The sequence below is a fragment of the Hypomesus transpacificus genome, chromosome 12 (genome assembly GCF_021917145.1).
Source record: "Hypomesus transpacificus isolate Combined female chromosome 12, fHypTra1, whole genome shotgun sequence".
Classification (NCBI taxonomy): domain Eukaryota; kingdom Metazoa; phylum Chordata; class Actinopteri; order Osmeriformes; family Osmeridae; genus Hypomesus; species Hypomesus transpacificus.
In genome coordinates, this window is record NC_061071.1 from 317,417 (window position 1) to 338,121 (window position 20,705).

General features: G+C 47.9%; 1 protein-coding gene across 1 annotated transcript; it reads left to right on the forward strand.

Annotated features, from left to right (window-relative positions):
• Window positions 1-477: 477 nt before the first annotated feature.
• On the forward strand, window positions 478-19,122 carry senp7b (SUMO specific peptidase 7b). The gene is made up of 22 exons (XM_047030343.1): window positions 478-686; window positions 1,290-1,394; window positions 1,604-1,689; window positions 2,958-3,143; window positions 3,699-3,799; window positions 4,348-4,532; window positions 4,639-5,011; window positions 7,651-7,982; window positions 9,055-9,192; window positions 11,141-11,174; window positions 12,849-13,067; window positions 13,632-13,882; window positions 14,179-14,264; window positions 14,506-14,622; window positions 14,863-14,982; window positions 15,676-15,768; window positions 17,102-17,280; window positions 17,824-17,870; window positions 18,030-18,073; window positions 18,181-18,249; window positions 18,462-18,612; window positions 18,726-19,122. The coding sequence occupies exons 1-22, from the start codon at window positions 672-674 to the stop codon at window positions 18,867-18,869; spliced, it is 3,075 nt and encodes a 1,024-aa protein (XP_046886299.1). The 5' UTR covers window positions 478-671; the 3' UTR covers window positions 18,870-19,122.
• Window positions 19,123-20,705: the final 1,583 nt, after the last annotated feature.

Below are 20,705 nucleotides of genomic sequence, written 5' to 3' on the forward strand. Positions count from 1 at the left end.
ATGTCCTAATTTGCATAGGCAGAAACACCATTCATATGTATGACAAATACATCCGCCCAATCTTGATCCAATCATCCTACTGCCAATGGGTGATGGCAATGCTGCTTTTAGACTGGCCTCTAACCTGAAAACTGCCTGGCTTGGAAGTACTTGGGGAGGCTTGTGTGTCTCCGTGACCTTGAAGAATATACCTGCGGGGGTTAAACCCATGGCAGGTACTACCAAGCCAGGCAGTTTGCGGGTGAGCAGACAGTGTCAACGAATTGGGGGAAAAAAGCGACCATAAATGTAATGAACTCAGTCACTTGTCAGATTTTCCATATTTCTTTTAGAAGCAACCATATTTCTAAAAACTTTACAGCGCACGATCAACAAGGAGAAGTAGTAGTCATGTAGGAATAGCGTGACCTGCCATACACCCCAGAACAGTAGGTGGTGGTATTTGAATCTTAAACTTGGATGCGATCTGACACCCAACCAGAAGAAGAACATTCTCTGCTATCGTACACAGGAAGTGTAAAATGTTGTTGCTTCAAGACAGTTAAGCTTTCGTTAGGGAATATTGCGAGAAATATCCCATTTTTTTGTTTCAACAGCAAACTAATTAAGAAGTCTCAATGCATCCTGTATGTGGCCATTCTGCTTTGCTAGCCTAGCTGTCTTGGGTACGCATGCATGACAACAAAGTAAGTTTAGCTGTCTTTGTATGTAGCTAGCTAGCTCGCTAGCTAATAACAGCAAATGATCAGCTTCAAAGTCGAAGAGCTCTAAACCAGTTAATGACTAAATTAATTAAAACACTGGGCCCTTATAGTGCTGTCAACCATATTTGTAATGTTGAGCAAACTACATATCTGAATTCTGAACAATATTTTGCTTCCTATTTGCTAGGATTGGAGAACATTTTCCAGGGCTCTCAAGTTGTATCAAAAGTTTGGCGTTAGATTAGCATACCTGTCAAAGATTGGGTACTAAATGCTGTGGGTTGGCGAGGGGGTGTTTCTGATTGGCTGGTAGGTGGCATTTTACTGTAACTAACTAGCCACAAAAGTTTATTCCGTATGCCTCTGCCTCATCCTTTAATTGTATATAGTTGGACATATCCCTTGATTTTCCGCGTGAGAAATACAAGGTGTTGCGTGAGAAATGGTTGAAATGTGTGAGTGTCACGGCGAATGCATGAGTCTTGAGACCCCGGATTTCCATTGCTTTGCATACAGCCGTAATCATATCGAAGTAGATGATTGATTGTAACAGTTGATAAACTAATCTAGAGATCTCCTTTTCAGATGGCAGCGCCTTTCAAAATCCCGAAGAAGAAGCAGTCTGAAGGGGATAATATGCAGATGCTCTCGCCGTTGTCACGAATCCAGGATGCCAACAGCCATTTCAAGGTATCCAAGTTCCCTGTCGGTCAGGATAGGTCAGATGAACTGCAATTTCCTACATTATGATTCCTTTATGAAAATGTGCGTACTTTTTTTTCTGTGAATTCTTCCACGTTAGGGCAGATTCTGCACACACCTGTTACGCCTTGTCCTTTCCCTATACAGTGTATAATGTTAAGTGTATAAAGCTGACCATGTCTGTTTCACTTGACTAGACATCGAACTGGAGTAGTTACAATGGAGTACAACATGACAAGTCTCACCCTGTAAATGGGCACAGCTCCAGGGCAGATAACAGAAGGTATGTAGAATCTACACCGAGTGTGTGAGTATATTCTGACTGCAAAGTTGTAGCTCCTCAGAATTGCCAAAAGATGGAGCCCTGCAACAGTTTTCAGTCTGAGTTGTCATATACGTATTGATATATACATAGTGGGCGTTGTTGTGTCAAAGACAGACTTCAGGGGCCCGTTCTCCGTACGTCGCTTATTACATCCGAGATCAAATGACACATCCAAGATGACATCATCTTGCTAATCATGATCTGGCTAATTCGGTTCTTCAAACACCGTTGTCGTTTATGATTAGTATAGATGGATTGAATGATGCGTTGGTCTAAAAGGGGGGTATGTATCGATAGTAGAAACCTTGATCAGCAACGCTGCTATTGGCTGCTCACATAAGTCTATGGCTGCTCACCATGGCCAAAAAGAGCGTCCCGTGTTTTCCGCAACAGAGCAAGAGCTTGCCCGAAGGCTAGTCCAAATTGGAAGATTTAACCAAACTGCAGGGAACACCTCAAAGTCTGCAAAATTCAGGAGAGGGCTGGCAAAAAGTAGCAGACTAATTACATGTAGTGACCACGTTAGATGTTTTATCGTGTATTACAGGAGGCTATTAGTCTTTGTATTTTCTTATTTTCATAATTACTTTGTTTATCATCTAATGTCATATAATAATTAAATGTGGTTCCAACAAATTAATGATGTAAATGACACCCTCACAAGAAAACCAATAGGCTATCTCTCAAAAAGTAGGCTATAGTAGCCGATCTATCTATCACGCAATATGCGATTTTTTTAAATTCAGCTTATTGAATGATTATTCAGCAATCTGAATTTCAATAACCTGAATTCCCACAATCTGAATGTCAGAAATGTGTATTTCTGGATCAAAATAATTCAATTTTTTAAAATTTGGATACAAATAATTCAGATATGATATATTCAACGGCAACATATTTCAGTTTTGTGAAATTCGACACACAAATATTTCAGATCTTTCATATTCAAATTCAGATACTTTTGTCAGCTTTCTAGCTCCATAGTAAAGCTGCAATCAAATCCTGTTTACATAAAATAAACCTGCTCCCGAGCAGGTTCAAGCTTAAGGACCTGTTGCTATGACAGCAAGTCCAGGATGAGCTTCGAAAAACCGAACAATCCAAGATCATGACAAATTGTCAACAATCAAATCCAGCTACCTGAGTTAGCGACGTACGGAGAACGGGCCCCTGGACACCAGAAAATATGAATTTTCTAGCTAATTTACTCTGCCTCTGTTTTGCAGCACCCCTAACAAACCTACATTCAGGGAAGTCGTCAGAGCGCGACTGGAGATCCACCATCCAATGAGATCCAAGTCCAGTCAGCCAACAGCCTATCAGAAGTCAGGGCAGGCGAGACAGGATCCAGGAAGTCACAGGGGAGACACCCCAGAGCACAGCAAATTGAAAACACAGCAACTACAGAAAACGTTACGTAAATGTCCCCCCTGTCGTCCTGTTGTCAGTGATGCTACTTACACTTGGGACAGGTCCTCCAGAACATCGCCTGGTTTCACCAACACCTAGGTTCTGATGTCAGGTTGGACACCAGCATCCTCTACGTCAGGGTTCCTCAATTCCGGTCCTCGAGGTCCGCTGTCCTGCATGTTTGAGATGTTTCCCTGCTCCAGCACACCTGATTCAAATGAACGGTCATTACCCGGCTTCCACAGAGCCTGATAACAACCCATTCATTTGAATCAGGTGTGCTGGAGCAGGGAAACATCTCAAACATGCAGGACAGCGGCCCTCAAGGACCGGAATTGGAGTACCCTGCTCTACGTGTAAAAAATTCCCCCTCATGTTGACAGTCACACATCAAATTTGATTGGAAGCCATGTCCATTGAAAAAGCCCATACGGCAGAAGTTTAACAACTCACTCTAAAGTGTGTCTCCTTTCTAAGAAGTATACTGCAGGATGGCTTTTATGTGTGGCATTTAACGGTTTACAAATTAACGGTTTGATATCTAAATCTCCCACCAGGTGGCGCCCTAAGAGAGCATCAGACAGGTTGTGTCGTGATGAGAACCAGGAAACTGGCTGTGTGTCACCACAGAGGAAGACTCATCGAACTGGGCAGAATGGTGAGGCACCCCAAAAGCATGGAGTTTGGTGACTGACGTGTCTTTGTGACGTAGAAAAATACTTCTGATTCTGAACATTCTACGTCGCTTTAACAAATTAACACATACCCATAAGTTTGACTTTGCTTCTCAGATCATTCATACTCTGATCGATGACTTAAAGATGTCACAAATGACTTTTTTCCCCAGTCTTAATAAGTAATGAGTTCAACGTGACCTATAAAAGTTATTTGTATAGCCTTTTGTGCTGCATCCTACATGGCTTTGCGTAAATGCAAGCTGTAAAATATCCTCACCCATATATATTTGAGAGATAAACAAATGCTTGACTTGATGGACTTGTTAAAGGAATACACTCTTCCACATCCTCTCCCGTTAAATGTTTCTGCTCTTGATCGTTCCCACAACTTTGAATATGAAAACAAGACAGAATTTTAAGACTGGTTTAGTTTTAATTTGTCACCACTCATTACCTGATAAAAATAACACACTCTCCCGAATGGAGTTTCCTCAGGTTTCTGATACTTTGCATGACTAACCCCCCTTAGATTCATCGACATCTCTGCAACCTAGTCCTTTGGAAACGGACTCTGATGACTCTGGTCCAGAACTGCCAGCAGAGACGACTTGTTCATCCAGGACCAGAACCCTGCCTGGGGCTACATCCCTGGGCGAGGCGGCCTGGAGGAAACAGAACTTGAGAACAAACGGTACCTTGTCTCCAAGCACTGAGGTGAATTACTCATGGCAACAAGCACATCTTAAGCTTTATATTGTGAAGTTATTCAAAAACAAAAGTGGACGTTCGCTTTCAGACGTTTGCATTCTTTGTTTTTCAGGAGGATAAAACGATTTGCAAACCGACAACTCCTGACTTGGGGCGGAACGGTAACAGGACCCATACCCGGTTTGGAACGCTGACCTCTGGAACCTTCCGTACCCCCGCCTTGGCCTCACCTCGCTCAGGACGGAACTCAGACGAGGACGCGGTCTCCCCCGCCCGGCTCACCTCTCCGTGTGACGGAGGGGCTGCCAGAACCCCCCTCAACCGCAACGGATCCTCAGCCACCAAGAGACCGTCACCCCAGAAGACTCCCCCTTGCAAGCCTGGAGACTGGCGAGCGAGGAGGGAGAGGGCCCAGGGGGCTGAACCAAAGCACCTCTCCCTCCATCTAAGACTCAAAGGATCCAAACATGCGTCGACAGAGCCAAGTTAGTTGAACCTTATTATGCAGTACACTATAGTGTGTGTGTGGTCATATTACGTAATCGCCTTGCTGACTCATTCCAAGCAGGATCTGGATGGTGCCCATTGTCTTGAGGGCGCAATGCCCAGGGGAAAATCCCTCTCAATGGACGGCCTTGGACATGAGCCACCTTGGAAGGGCATCAACATTCCGATACCCTCTCGTTACAATCTGGCTCAAGGGAGTCAGGTGGCTGAACGGTGAGGGAAACGGGCTGGTAATCTGAAGGTTGCCAGTTCGATTCCCGGCCGAGCCAAATTACGTTGTGTCCTTGGGCAAGGCACTTCACCCTACTTGGGGGGAATGTTCCTGTACTTACTGTAAGTCGCTCTGGATAAGAGCATCTGCTAAATCACTAAATGTAAAATGATAACAGTCCAAGGGAAAAATACATGATGGGTTGTTGATCAATCAAACTATTTTTAATACTCACAACCGATGATACGATGAGGCTTGATGGTCAGGATATCAGTAGTGTTCGTGAGAGACAATCCTCCCTGCTCCACCCACCTAACCACAGCTCCAACCATAACCCTGTTCACCCGAATGACGCTAATTCGCGCTATTCGCGTCTATCCCGTCTCTCACTTGAGTTGAACATTTTTGACTCAAGTGAAACGTGACTATGCCGCGAAAGTTAATCAATTTTGAGATGTCAATGACGTTGTAGAAGAAATGTATGGTAAGAGTATTGCATCTGTCTGTGGGCATCTGCTGTACGACAGAACTTGGTATTTGTTTATAGTCGTCATTTCGGACATGGTTGACGACGGGAAAAAAACGGTTGGCTCCTAGCGATTCGCGCCAATAAATACAAACGAAGGCAAAATGAAAAATTTGCTCAAATCGTGCGAATAATGTTGAACGCAGCATGAGGCCCAACCCAGAACGAGACGCAGCCGTCAGCCGGAGGTGGCGGCACTTTACTTTTAAAGAAATGAAGGCAGCCCCTCATCCAGGCCATCCATTACAGGAATAGCTACAACCCTATTGCTTATTCTGATCATAAATCAGGGAGAAAGGATAGTTTCTGGGCAATCCCCTCTCACTTTGTCAACCTCTCCTTAATGCGCTCCAAAGCGCTGTTTAGCTCCAAGTGGAAAGGGCTTGTCAGACCTGGTAGGCACGAGGATCCGATGCTTGGTTCAGACAGGCCAGACAGAGACGATCACACACAACAAGGGTGATCCTTATACACCCCGGGCTAATTCCCAGAGCCAAGTTTGTCAGGAGCGTGGCGCAGAATGACTTGAGGGAGAAGGAGGAAGGGGAGAGACGAGGAGGAGAGACACAAGAGAGGCACAGGAGAGACACAGGAGAGACACAGGAGAGAGACACAGGAGAGAGACACAGGAGAGAGACACAGGAGAGAGACACAGGAGAGAGACACACAGTAGAGAGAGACAGGAGACACAGGAGAGACACAGGAGAGAGACACACAGGAGAGACACACAGGAGAGAGACACAGGAGAGAGACACAGGAGAGAGACACAGGAGAGACACAGGAGAGAGACACACAGGAGGGAGACACACAGGAGAGAGAGAGACAGGAGAGACACACAGGAGAGACACACAGGAGAGACACACAGGAGAGACACACAGGAGAGAGACACAGTAGAGAGACACAGTAGAGAGAGACAGGAGAGAGACAGGAGAGACACAGGAGAGAGACAGGAGAGAGGGCCACTTCAGATTAGCATGGAAAGATAAAGCTCCAGAAAGCTTATTAGACCTGTGTCTGTCTGCAGCCCAGCTAACTCCACTCCCTCCCACTCTTCACCACCGTTACCAGGAAGTTAGTCTTTGTTTCTCCCCCCCAGTCCCCCTCCGCCCTTACCAGGAAGTCAGCCCTCCTCCCCCCCCCCCACACACACACACACACACAACCTCAACCCCCCAGTCGCTGACAAGCCTGGTTGCTGACATCCAAGCCCCATCCTATGTGGCAGCAGGTATCCTGTATGGAGTCAAGACCATGTTTTTCCTGTCTGCGCCAGTCTCAAGCATGTCATTGCAGTGTCAGTACATACTAACAGCACAGCATCAGATAACGTACCTTTTGCCTCGCAGACTGTACGGCGTATTCCCTTTTCCCCTTGACTCTTCGTCCGCCAACATTATGAATTCTGTCAGCCAACTGAACTTATCTTGCATATTTGTAGCCAGCGTGTACGTATCTTGTATGACTTACCTTTACATAGTCAAAACCAGTCTAGGTATCCATTCGGGGCCTTAGTATCGGCACCTAACGAAAACAAGCTCATGTACTCGTACTCATTAAAATACCCCCAATAGCAAAGACCGATACCTCACGTGATGTAACTGACAGAAATGGGAAATGTGTGCTTTAAGTTTGGGATAAGCACATAAAAATAATACTTTTTTCATTTGAGTAATAAAAAAAGAAGCGGTCCTACACTCATTAGTGTCACTGTGATGTGTTTGTAAAACTGCCACAATAAATTAATAAATGTACAGGTGAGTACTGTATCGGCGAGTACCAGAAAAGAAATATCAGTACTTGTACTTGCCACTTAAAAAATGGTATCGGTGCATCCATAGTCATAATGTATCTAATCTTTGCTACCTTCCAACTGTCACCAGTTGTTCTCTCCAGTGACGAGGAGGCGGAGATGTGTGAGCAACTGCTCCCGGGCCCCAGTCAGAGGACCCCTCAGAGGGGCCCCAGCCCCCCACAGAGGGGCCCCAGCCCCCCACTGAGGGGCCCCAGTCAGAGGACCCCACAGAGGGGCCCCAGCCCCCCACAGAGGGGCCCCAGTCAGAGGACCCCACAGAGGGGCCCCAGCCCCCCACAGAGGGGCCCCAGTCAGAGGACCCCACAGAGGGGCCCCAGCCCCCCACAGAGGGGCCCCAGCCCCCCTCAGAGGGGCCCCAGCCCCCCTTCCGCCACCCTGGCACCGGGGGCACACACTCAGGTAACAGGGTGGCTGGATCACAGCACTGCTTTAAACGTCAAGTACAGAAAGGCTCTCAAACAAAGTCAGTTTGGCTATGCTGAGGAGGAAGTCTAAAATGACCTTTTAAGTAGAGCCCGACCGATGAAGGATTTTTAAGACCGATACGAATATTTGGTGATGAAAAAATCCGATATGCTGATACATTGGCCGATATACAAAAAAAGAAACGCGTAACAAAACAAACTGATTTCCCTAACATTAGTTATTTGTAGTTTACATTTAGTCATTTTTAGCAGACGCTCTTATCCAGAATGATTTACAGTAAGTACAGGGACATTCCCCTCGGGACAAGTAGGGTGAAGTGCCTTGCCCAAGGACCCAACGTCATTTTGCACGGTCGGGGATCGAACCGGCAACCTTCTGATTAATAGCCTGATTCCCTAACCGCTTAGCCATCTGACTCCTGTTATTATTTGTGTCCTCAGTAAAATAATATGATAATGCAGTTTAAAAATAAACTTGTTTGTTTTATTGTCACAACAGAACATAGGAACATCAAAATATATTAAAGTTCTGATAAATAAAATCTATAAAAATAAGTCCTATAAATTAAGTCCTTTGAACAAAAACAGAATAACCACCCAAAAAATAAAAAATGATTATTTATTTAATCGGCCATTAGAAATGCCGATACCAATAGTTTTGAAAATGCCTAATATCGGCCGATAATATTGGCCCGCCAATATATCAGTCGGGCTCTACTGTTAAGTAGGTCCTGTGCCACACTGGAAGGAATTATCTTCTCCCTGCCGGTTGAGCACAGACGTAATCCTACGGTATTTGCATCCAGCTGATTTGTTTAAATCATCCAATCCAACTTTGAATAGAATAAAAACAGATTCAAATTTAGTTTGGAGGTTTGAGAACTTTCCACACTGAGTCATACTAAAGTTTTTCTATACATGTAGTCTGAATGTTTAACTGCACTTTAAATGTAAACACCTTTACAATGACAGACCCACCTAGATTCTAATCATGTAGATTCCTTGTGTGATGTGTGTACTGATGTTTCATGTGGTGTGTTGAGCAGACTGGAGAGAAGGCTTCTGTCTCCAGTCAGAGAGACGAGCGACCTGGCAGCCCCCAGCCGCCCCCTCCCATCCTGGAGCTGCCCTTTGTCACCCTGCACGCCGGCGGGGTGAGGGCTGAGGCCAATGGCAACATTACGGTACGTGTGTGTGTGTGCTGATGCGGTGTATGTGTGTTGCTCTGTGTCTGTCATTCTGGGTTTAGAGTCCCGGTCCAGAAACGAGGTGAAGTGTGTGTGTCCAGCCAGACTGGACCTCAGTGAGGTTCCCTCCACAGTGAGGTTCCTTCCAGAGTGAGGTTCCTTCCACAGTGAGGTTCCTTCCAAAGTGAGGTTCTTTACACAGTGAGGTTCCGTCCACAGTGAGGTTCTTTCCACAGTGAGGTTCCCTCCACAGTGAGGTTCCCTCCACAGTGAGGTTCCTTCCACAGTGAGGTTCCCTCCACAGTGAGGTTCCTTCCACAGTGAGGTTCCTTCCACAGTGAGGTTCTTTACACAGTGAGGTTCTTTACACAGTGAGGTTCCCTACACAGCGAGGTTCCCTCCACAGTGAGGTTCTTTACACAGTGAGGTTCCCTCCACAGTGAGGTTCTTTACACAGTGAGGTTCCCTCCACAGTGAGGTTCCCTCCACAGTGAGGTTCTTTACACAGTGAGGTTCCCTCCACAGTGAGGTTCTTTACACAGTGAGGTTCCCTCCACAGTGAGGTTCCCTCCACAGTGAGGTTCTTTACACAGTGAGGTTCCCTCCACAGTGAGGTTCCCTCCACAGTGAGGTTCTTTACACAGTGAGGCTCCCTCCACAGTGAGGTTCCCTCCACAGTGAGGTTCTTTACACAGTGAGGTTCCCTCCACAGTGAGGTTCCCTCCACAGTGAGGTTCCCTCCACAGTGAGGTTCCTTCCACAGTGAGGTTCCTTCCACAGTGAGGTTCCCTCCACAGTGAGGTATGCAGGATCAGTTCAGCTCCACCTTGGCTGCTGCACGTCCTGGGGGGCCATGGCTTCAACCTGAATGAGGAGAGCAGGCCATCGAAGCCTCTCTGGTCGCCCACTGCCCCCATTTCACAATCCAGCTCTGGTTTCCATGCAACCTTCCAAGCTCGTTTTTTCCCCCGTTTTTTTCTTTCTTTCTGCATCGAACGTGATTGGCCAGTCTCGCTTTTTTTCCTGCCGTCCCTGGTTGAGTTTTAACGCATGACATGTGTTTTCCAGCTATCTTAATGAACCAGTCCCCGATGCGTACTGTGTAAAAGGGCCTACTCAGCAGAACACATGGGAAGAGCACAGGGATGGGATTGGTTATGCAAAGATACAAAATAAAAATAAACTCTGAACAGTGTATCACTACTTTAATCCCAAACAGCCTAAAGCACTTGCAGCACTTGATCCCAAACCACCTCGTCAGTGATTACAAAAACATCACTCAATGCACCAACAAGGGCAAATTCTAGAACTTGGACACATCGTTTACAACCAAGGTTCTTAAAACTTCATTCAGGGCCTGTAAAAGCTTTTAGTGGGCCCCAACAAGTGCCTTTGTTGTATTTAACGAGCAATTAAGGCATTGCGCTGCGTTGAGTCAAGGGCGCCAGATGAACTGGACCGTGGTATACGAGCGAGGGGAGCGTCGCGAACACATGGGCAGTAGGTTAGTGTGTCAGGACATTCTGTTGTTCTCTGACGAGGTTGCTCCTCGTGATGTTCCCTCGTGGCTGGCCTGGACGCCATGTCCTGTGTTGCTTGTGACGTAGTGTTGGACTACGAGTGCTGGCCAGGGGGGCACGCTCTCTGCTCCTCGTCCCCCTCTGGCTCCACCATGTTCTCCCTCTGTCAGAGTTCTGGAATCACATTATCAAACGTGTCTAAATAAATACTGTGTTTATAGCTTTTACTCTGGTACATCCGTCCCATCTCTCCTCTTAACTTTCCAGCGGGACATGATAAACACTCTCCTGTCTTTCATTCATTCCTCCCTCTCACTTTAACTGCCCATCCATCTTTTTTCTGTTTCATGTTTTGAAGGACTCAATTCTCCTACACTAAAACACTTATTCTCCCTCCCTCCCTCCCCTGTTTTTCTCTTTCACAGATCACAGATGACGGCATCACCCTGCCTCTGAAAGGTAATCACAGGCAGGTCCCTCATGACCTTGCGTGGGGGATGTGACATCTTTTCTGCACATGTGCAGTGGAGACGGCTGTTTGCTCTGGGAGTCTGGCACACGGCACCAGCGCCGAACCGCATAAAGTGTCTCCCCGCATTACAGTTGTGGTCGTCATGGCGATCCCTGTACCCCCCCCTTCCCGTTATGCAGATCTCTTTAGATCTCTCTGGACCAGGAGATAACTGAGGAAATGTTAGACGTCTACAGGATCTTTTCTACCTTGAAAGAGGCAAATGCAGGTTTACAGTAGAGTGCAGGGGGAGGGATGGCCATGCTTTAAAGGTTGTAAATGATGTGAAGGCAGATTCAGCTCCTTAACCAGGGCTGGCTCTGACAGCTCCAGAACCTTCCCTGTCCCAACACAGAGCCAGGTGATCGGGACATTGTGAGGCTCTCCAGGATTTTCCTAGAGAATCTGTGTTAAGCCCCTGTCAACCACTCATGGAGTGTAGGTGAGAGGTTGCACCTGTGAGGACTGGGTGTAGCGACCGTGGCTAGGGACCGCTCCAGCCCTTTTTTAGCAGGACGCGCTCCACGAGATCGGATCATCAACCCTAACCCCCCGCCACACACACACACACAGATGACCCCTCCCCTAGTCTCTCCAGAGGGGACAGTGTTAAGGAGCTCAGATTAAGGTTTTACGTCCACGAGAGCCTCAGACAGCACTGCCTCGCTGCCACTACGAGGCGGTCGCTGCCACTACGAGGCGGTCGCTGCCCCGCCTGCCTCGTCCGGCCGCCGCGCTGCCTCGGCCGTAAGACGCTTAGCGTAGCGGCGTTCGTGCAGACAGGGAGGCGTCCTCCTCTTCTTAACCCTGCGAGTCGTCACCTTGAGCTGGCTGGCAGCGCTTCAGGGAGCCTCAGCCCGGCTTGACAGTGCCGTCCTCTGAGGCTAAGATCATAAGCACTCCACTGACGACCTGTGGCCCCCTGCTTAGCTGGAGGGAGCACCTGCCACTCACACCTGCCATTCACACCTGCCATTCACACCTGCCATTCACACCTGCCACTCTCACCTGGCTCTCACTCACCTGGCTCTCACAGGAACATGAACCCCATCATGTGGCATTCACATCTCCCTCTTTATGTCGCCTTCTCCTCTTCCTTTCTCTGTCTTTCTCTCTCTTTTTCTCCCTTTCTCTGCTACTGTCTTTCTCTCTCTCTTTTTCTCCCTCTCTGCTACTGTCTTTCTCTCTCTCTTTTTCTCCCTCTCTGCTACTGTCTTTCCCTCTCTCTTTCTCCCTCTCTCTGCTACTGTCTCTCTCTCTGTCTTTTTCTCCCTCTCTCTGCTACTGTCTCTCTCTCTTTTTCTCCCTCTCCACTGTCTCTCTCTCTATTTTTCTCCCTCTCTCTGCTACTGTCTCTCTCTCTCTTTTTCTCCCCCTCTCTGCTACTGTCTCTCTCTCTCTTTTTCTCCCCCTCTCTGCTACTGTCTCTCTCTCTCTTTTTCTCCCTCTCTCTGCTACTGTCTCTCTCTCTTTTTCTCCCTCTCTCTGCTACTGTCTCTCTCTCTTTTTCTCCCTCTCTCTGCTACTGTCTCTCTCTCTTTTTCTCCCTCTCTCTGCTACTGTCTATGTCTCTCTCTCTTTTTCTCCTTCCCTCTACTACTGTCTCTCTCCCTCCCCTCCAGACCCAGGAAGTGGGCGGGAGGGCGAGGGCATCTCGGTGAGCCTGGTGGCCTCCCAGCTGCGGGGCTACGGGCTGTGGGAGGGCGCCGTGGCGCAGTCGGGCTCCGTGCTGCGTGGCTGGGAGGGCCCGGCCCCCTCGCTGCTCTTCCTCTGGGTGTCGCACGCCCAGGCAGCCCTGATCCAGACGGAGCTGTCGACCATCCACCCGGTCTCCACTTCAGGTACCATCACCGGCCCCTCGCCACAAACACTGCTGGGCTTTTCCCCCTTTCCGTGTACTTATATGTTATGTTATGCCAGGTGCTTGCGTTGTATTGTCTTAAGAATTTCAGTGCCCAGTCTAACCTTGTGTTGTTCTGTGCACCTGACAAATAAAAGATTTGAACTTGTTGTTGTTGAGAAGGCGTGGCCAGAGATTTGAACAGATAAAGATATTGTGTATGGGAGGGGGCGGGGGGGAGATGAGACAGATGAAGGGGTTGAACACAGAAGTGTGGGAATGTAGCTACCAGACATCTGAAGGAAAAGAGAGAAACGAGAAGGAGTGTTTTGATAAAACTAATCAGGTGTGTGTCGTTAGGACGATTAACCACCAGCAGCCCTAAACCATTACATCCTCCATGAGATCCTTGAGAGAGTTGATACCACTGCCAAACTCTGAGTGCATGTGTGTGTCCTTCTTAGTTTTGTATCCACTCCATGGTTTTGTATCCACTCCATGGTTTATGTATCCCGTCTTAATGTGTGTGTGTGTGTGTGTGTGTGTGTGTGCGCGCTCCCTCCAGGCCAGCCGTGTCCCTTCCTGCTCCTGGTGCTCCAGGACCAGCTGGGGGAGCTCCAGGCTGCCCTCCTGGCCTCCATGCTGGCAGAGGAGGCCTTCAGCCTGGGCAGCAGCCAGGACCTGCACTCCCCGCTGTCCTGGGCCGAGGGCCTGGCCCTCATCCACAGCTGTCCCCAGGAGGAGCAGCTGCTAGCCCTGCTGGGCCCGGCTGCACCCACACGCCTGGAGGACAGGGCTGCACCCTCACCAGCGCAGGTATGGAGGAACTCTCTCTGGGTGTGTGTGTGTGTGTGTTCATCACCCCCTCATCACCCAGCCCTGATGAGGTGGCTGTCTCCAGCGGGGGGGAAGGCCGGCCAGTGTGGTCCCCTCACAGACCACCCTCTGCAGCAGTGAGGCTTGGTCTTCAATCTGGTCTTCCGTGGTTATCAAAGCTGGGGAGGGTTACACAGGCCAGCGTGTGTGGCTGTGTGTGTGTCGCGTGCCAACTGGAAACATTTAACCCGGAGTGATTCAACAAGATATTTCTGTGTTTTTGATTTTCCCGCTAGGATGGTTTGGGACGCTTGAGAAGCAGCCACAGGAGCAGAGAGCCTTACAGCAGAACCACCTCCAGACTGCAGGGACTTCCCACCAGGTAAACACAGCAGAACACGTCTGGAAATACTGGGATGCAATCCAGGAGCACTCGATTTACTGGGTTTGAATCCGTCCATGGCCCCTTGCTGCATGTCCTCTCTCTCTCTCATCCTACCTTTACTGTCACTCTTCACCTGGCCAATTACCCATAACAGACAAACCCCCCTCCCCCCCATAAATATGTTTTTAGAAATCAAATCGATCTCATTTCGAGTGTTTGACCTTTGACCTTCCGTCAGGTTGATCCAGTACCCATCAGCGCCCTCTAAAGGGAGGATCACCGTGACGACGGAGGACTTGGAGTGTCTGGACAGCGGCCAGTTCCTGAATGACGTCATCATCGACTTCTACCTCAAGTCAGTGGCTCGTGCTTTTTGATTGTGTTGAAAGATTGAGCGGAAAGAAAAGGTTCTCCTCATATCTTGAGGAATTATCTAGACGTCAAACCTGAATGTGTTCACATTTGTTTGCAGCAACATGTCTAAACAAGCATACGTTCTTGTATTTTTGCCTCACCACCCCCCTCTCTCTCTCGCTCTCTCTTTCTCGCTCACTCTCTCTCTGTCTCTCTATCTCTGTGTCTGTCTCTCTCTCAGATATCTTCTGCTGGAGTGGGCGGGGGGCGAGCTGGCGGAGCGATGTCACGTCTTCAGCAGCTTCTTCTACAAGCAGCTGACGCGCTGCGACACCGCCAGCGAGGAGGCCGCTGCCGTGCCGTAAGCAACTCAGCTCCCCCCGGCCTCCTCTCCTCCTCCCAGCCTCCTCTCCTCCTCCCAGCCTCCTCTCCTCCTCCCAGCCTCCTCTCCTCCTCTCAGCCTCCTCTCCTCCTCCCAGCCTCCTCTCCTCCCAGCCTCCTCCTCTCCTCCCAGCCTCCTGTCCTCCCAGCCTCCTCTCCTCCCGGCCTCCTCTCCTCTTCCCGGCCTGCTCTCCTCCCGGCCTCCTCTCCTCCCGGCCTCCTCTTCACCCAGCTTAAGCGGGCATCCCGAGCCTCCCCTCACATGGCTCCGGGGACGACAGCCTCTCACGTTCCTGCTGGCACAGCGCCACTCGCCAACGCCGCTGTCCGGCAGGAACTGAGGGAGCTTCTAGAGGAAGTTAGTGGGGAGAGAGACCCTAACCTGAGGGGGCGCTGCCGTATAGGAACGCTCAACAGCTCAGTAGCGCACAGATCGTAACGCACACAGTAATAGAACTGGACTGTTATAGATCTGTACTGCGAGGAAGAGGAAGATGTGCAGTTGTTGATTTCTGTCTGACTTTGGTGGTTTGAAGTGTGTGTTATGTACTCCGTGCTGCATGTGAGGTCAGGTGTGTGTTTTGTCTGTGTGGGAGGTAAGGTGTGTTTTGTGTCTATGTGGGAGGTAAGGGGTTTGTGTGTTATCTATAAGGTGTGTGTTGTCTGTTTGCAGGCCTCGGAACCGAAGGCACCAGCGTGTGAAGACTTGGACACGCAGCGTAGACATCTTCAACAAAGACTACCTGTTTGTTCCAGTCAACCACGAGTGAGTGAGCTTTACGGATTAATGAGGATTAACGTTGATACACACACCGGTGCAGTCACCCTCCTGTGACAGTGTCTGGCGCCTTCCAGTACATTCCATCCTGTGTAAGGCACACACGTACACCTTGTGTCTTTCTCTATGTCTCCTTCTTCTGTTACTCCATCTTTCACACACACAGGTGTGCCCACACACACCTGTATGCACCTACACGTGCCGTCACTCTCCCTTGACACACACACACACACTAATGGCCTTGCTACCCCACCTGGCAGAACCCTAACCTCCAAACCAGATCAAAGTGTCTAGTTTTCCCCTGGGTGGTGCAGCATCCTCCTTCCTCCCTCCCTGCCCGCCCTGGTGTGCTCCTGGTGTGGGGAGCAGAGGAACACGGCTATCCTTTCTTCTGGCTCCGGGCACCTTACATTTACATTTAGTCATTTAGCAGACGCTCTTATCCAGAGCGACTTACAGTAAGTACAGGGACATTCCCCCCCAGGCAAGTAGGGTGAAGTGCCTTGCCCAAGGACACAACGTCATTTGGCTGGCGGGGAATTGATCCGGCAACCTTCTGATTACGAGCCCGACTCCCTCACCGCTCAGCCATCTGACTCCCTATATAGAATCACACCAAGTTGCTTTGGTTGGAAAATGTTTTCATCTTTTTTAACGTCACAACCCTGTCCGGCCAAACTGTCACTACCCTGTCCGGCCAAACTTTTACGGTCAATTCTTAAGTCATATTTCTGCCAATCTACCATGAAGTATCTGATGGTAGATTTATTTTGTACCTTTTTCCTACGTTTTTTTTTTTTTGCGCAGTTTCAATATTTAATGAGAATATGCTACTGACTGTTACTTGAAATCTCCACCAAGTATCCAACCGCAACTATTTTTTTACTTCACTTTGACATCCGGAGTTTCACTCTCTTAGTCATGACACAATTTAGAACCTAAATCTTTTCGTTTTGCAAAGTACAAGATGTTTCTCCCCCCAAAAAAATAAATATAGAGGAGCTACGATTAAAATAAAATAAGAATGCTTAATTACCCAGAACTGTTGATGGATTAATACATCAACTCTTTTCCAATGTCCTAGATATGTATTTCAATGGTTGCAGTGTGTTCTTATTAAAGTAAACTGGGATGGGGAGAACCTGGTGTGCTCAGGGGAACACGTGATGGTTTGTTTTCTGGCTGTAGAGTACTAGCATGCTGTGTTCTAGGTTTCATTTAGAGTTTAGACATCAAAAAAACAGCAGTGAGATCCAGTACAGCCCGGTCTTTCCCCCTGTTCACCTCCTGTCCCCCCCCACTCCCCCCCCCCCTTCCTCAGAGCTCACTGGTACTTGGTCATCATCTGTTTCCCTGGCCTGGAGGACGCCAGTCACACGGCGTGGCCACGCCCAGCTCCAGCAGGGGGGAGCAGCAGCCTTAGGGGGAGACTGAAGGCGTCAGAGGAGGGGTCCCCTGGAGGCTCCGCCCCGCCCAGCTCCACGCCAGAGAGGGGAGCAGGTGGGTTGGACAAGACTCCGTGTTCGCTGGTGGAATGTACCCGGTCTGTGCCGGACAGCCCCTGGCAGAGTCTGTCTCACGACTGTTCTGGAACAGGCTGTTTAAGTAACGGCGAACGGGATGTTCGCATATTGCGTTGGTCCTTTTGTAATAATAAACTAAGATTGGCCTGGAAATGTTCTTGTACGCATTCTGTTACAAGAACCCGGATTTTAACAGCTCTTCAAAAAAACACATGTTGGAGCTTGGGTGGTGTTTAAGCACGTGCTTACCAGAAGCACATGATTAAGGTTTTATAGAACAGAACTGGATACCCCTAGAATACTAGCTTAGCTTAGCCGTTAGTGATTTATATCCAAGAGCAAATGGACCTGTTTGATATGCCTATATATTATGACCTAGGAACACAAGCCAAGGAACATGAATTTACAGAGCAAACCTTTTTTGGCCACTACTCCACTGGACAGTGCAGTAAATAAAACCTAACAAATGCATTTGGTGTTCATTATGCTTTTGTGTGTTGACCGTGTTTGTCTGTTTCAGGTTGTATAAGGCAAAACCCCAGTACTCATGGGTCACATAATCCACCGGTAAATATGCCACACTCGAGAGGTGTCTTTGACTTGTGGTCTATCTGTTTGTCTTAGCTTATCAACAGCAAGCCTGTAATTGATTCATTTAGTCCTCGTTGAAACTTGTTTGTGCATTAAATTCTACTGATTCAAGACCAGGCCAATATTTTTTTCCAGGAGTGCACACAAGACGGTTGTCAAAGAGAGACGATCTGTAAGAGGTAAAGCCTTGCTGTGCTCTTTATAGTAAATATTTTAAACCTATCCTACACTTTAGGCTTCAGTGAATTAGTGGCAGATCTTGTTGGTTCTCTTTCTCTCCTTGTAGACCCTGTATTCTGGTCATGGATTCCCTGAAGCTGTCTTACCATGAGCGCATCTTCAAGCTGCTGCGAGAGTGAGTGCTGACCGGGTTTGTTGTCCTGTGTGTGTTTGTGTGGTTTAACTACCCTTGGGGGGGAGACCAAATGCCATATTCAGGGGGATAGCATAATGATAGCATAGCATTAGCATAATGATTCCCCACAAGGATAGACATACAAAGTGTGTGTGTGTGTGCGTGAGGGCGATCTCCCCTGCCTGCTAACCCTATACCCCCCCCCCCGTCAGGTACCTGCAGGTGGAGTGGGAGGTCCGTAAGCGCACCCCCCGAGACTTCACGGCAGACAACATGAAGAGCTCCCACTGTCGGGTCCCCCTGCAGGACAACAGCAGCGACTGCGGCCTCTACCTGTTGCAGTATGTGGAGAGCTTTCTGCAGGTATGCCCCCCCCCCCTCCCCCACCTGAAAACTCTCACACTCAGTCCTCAGAATGGGACTTACTTTCGACAATTGGGTTCTGGTATCAACCTTGCGATTGATGTTCTCTTCAGAACCCTGTGGTGCACTTTGACCTTCCTGTTCGCCTGGAACACTGGTTTCCACGACAACGGGTGTGGCGAAAGAGGGAGGAGATCCGGAGATTAGTCATGCAGCTGCATGGTTGTCAAGGCGACCACGAGGCCGGAAACGGGTGACCGAGGAAAACTAAAAGAGGACCAGTCGTTTTCTAGATGTTATCGTTTGCTGTGGGCATTACTGCGCGAACACTGTGAAGGCCTTTTATAAAAAGACACTAAATCTGAATTCCGTCTACATTCCTTAGATATCAATGGTATGTAGAATAATGTATTTTAAAAACTATTGCACATAATTTAATGTTCACTCAGGTTTGACGAAGAGAATGGAAACATTGGATGTTGGCTTGAATAAAATATTTTTCCTAAGGTATAAATATGTATGTTCTGCTCATTTGAACGATTATTATAGGAATTGATTGGCAAATGTTTGCATCGAGAGCCAATTATGATGAAGACCTGTGGAATATCTGCACTGAAACATTGACCAGTGAGTATTGTGATGTTTCCCCACAGAAATACCCAAAACAAGAACTCTAGGTGCTTGGTTCTTGTTCTGTTTTTTTGTTTTATTATTATGGAGATTGTATGCAGCTGTAGACAATAAGGCATCACTACAAACAAGTAAAACAGTTTGGCAGCATTCTTTCGGCTTTCCACATATTGCAGCTGTTTGGTCTGCGTGAGCAGGACTGAGTAAGCATACAAGGAGCCTTCTTACGATGTGTTAACTCAGACACAACCCTACGTTTATTCAATTATGTTTCATGTAAATAACACAAGCAGATCCCCATGACACCAAGTCCCCCTCCCACTGTTCCCCGGAACGTACTATGAGTTCTGGCAAGTAGGTAATCAATTAATAGGTTAGCGTCACAGCAAGCATTAAGCAGACGCCTTTAATTGGGTAGAGAGGGTAGACATAGTGTTTTTAGATAATTGCAGGCTTTGTCTTAGTGGCACAGCTTCTTCCTGTCATTTTAGGGCTGTGATGACCAGCATTAGGGCCTAGACACACACACACACACAGAAAGACACAAAACATTCACAGACACACACACAGACTAAGACACAGACACACACACACAGAAAGACACAAAACATTCATAGACACACACACACACAGAGAAAGCCACAAAACACACACATTCCTGTCTGTAGATGAGCTGACTCCCCATAGCTGTGTTAAATCATATCTAAATCACTTTAGCTAAATCAAATCTGATATTAAAATAATAATTATAATAACAGTATATCTCATATACGCTATAACCAAAACCCATAGTGTATTGCAGCACATGTCTAGTCTAGACAGCTATAGACAGGACAGACAAGGCCTTTGGCTAGTTTTGACTAATTTACTCTGCGGTTATATGGATTGTCTAGCAGTGTCTTGTCAACGTTCATAGTATCCATTAAGGAAATCCATACTGCTTATCCCAGCTCAGCCGAATGGGATTGAGTTAAGGCTAAGATCAGTTCGACTAAAATCAGTTCGGCTCTGAGATTGGCAAGTCTACTGCTTTTAGGGTTTAGCTTCTGTGTTCAAGCAAAACAACGACTTTGCATATAGAACCATACTGAACAAGCGTGTGGAATGCAACCTATGTGTCCTGCGCTCAAGCTGAACTTTAGTCTAGGGTCAAAAGTTTACAACCCAAAAATAAAGAAAGAAAATCGGAAGTAGTTGCTGGTTTAGTTTCTCTGGTTTGGTTGGCATGTGCGTGTGATTGAGAGTCTGGGATTCACCTGACCGTCGGGATAACGGTTGACATAAAAAAAAAAGCTGTGCATCACCAAGTTAAGACCATATGGGTGTAGGTGTCCCTCTGATCGGAAGAGGATTTAAGCAGATTCCCGGGCTCCCTTCCCTGATTTAGAGAGGCATCTGCTGGAATGTGTGGGCTGGAAGAGTAATCTCAAGATTATTGCAGTCTGTCCCCCACAGAGAACGAA

Bases quoted from the DNA above. Each gene is read 5' to 3' on its own strand.
- senp7b (XM_047030343.1), top strand. The intron at 14,983-15,675 runs GTAAGCAACTCA...GTCTGTTTGCAG, and splicing joins GAGGAGGCCGCTGCCGTGCC to GCCTCGGAACCGAAGGCACC. The intron at 18,074-18,180 runs GTAAAGCCTTGC...CTCTCCTTGTAG, and splicing joins AGAGAGACGATCTGTAAGAG to ACCCTGTATTCTGGTCATGG.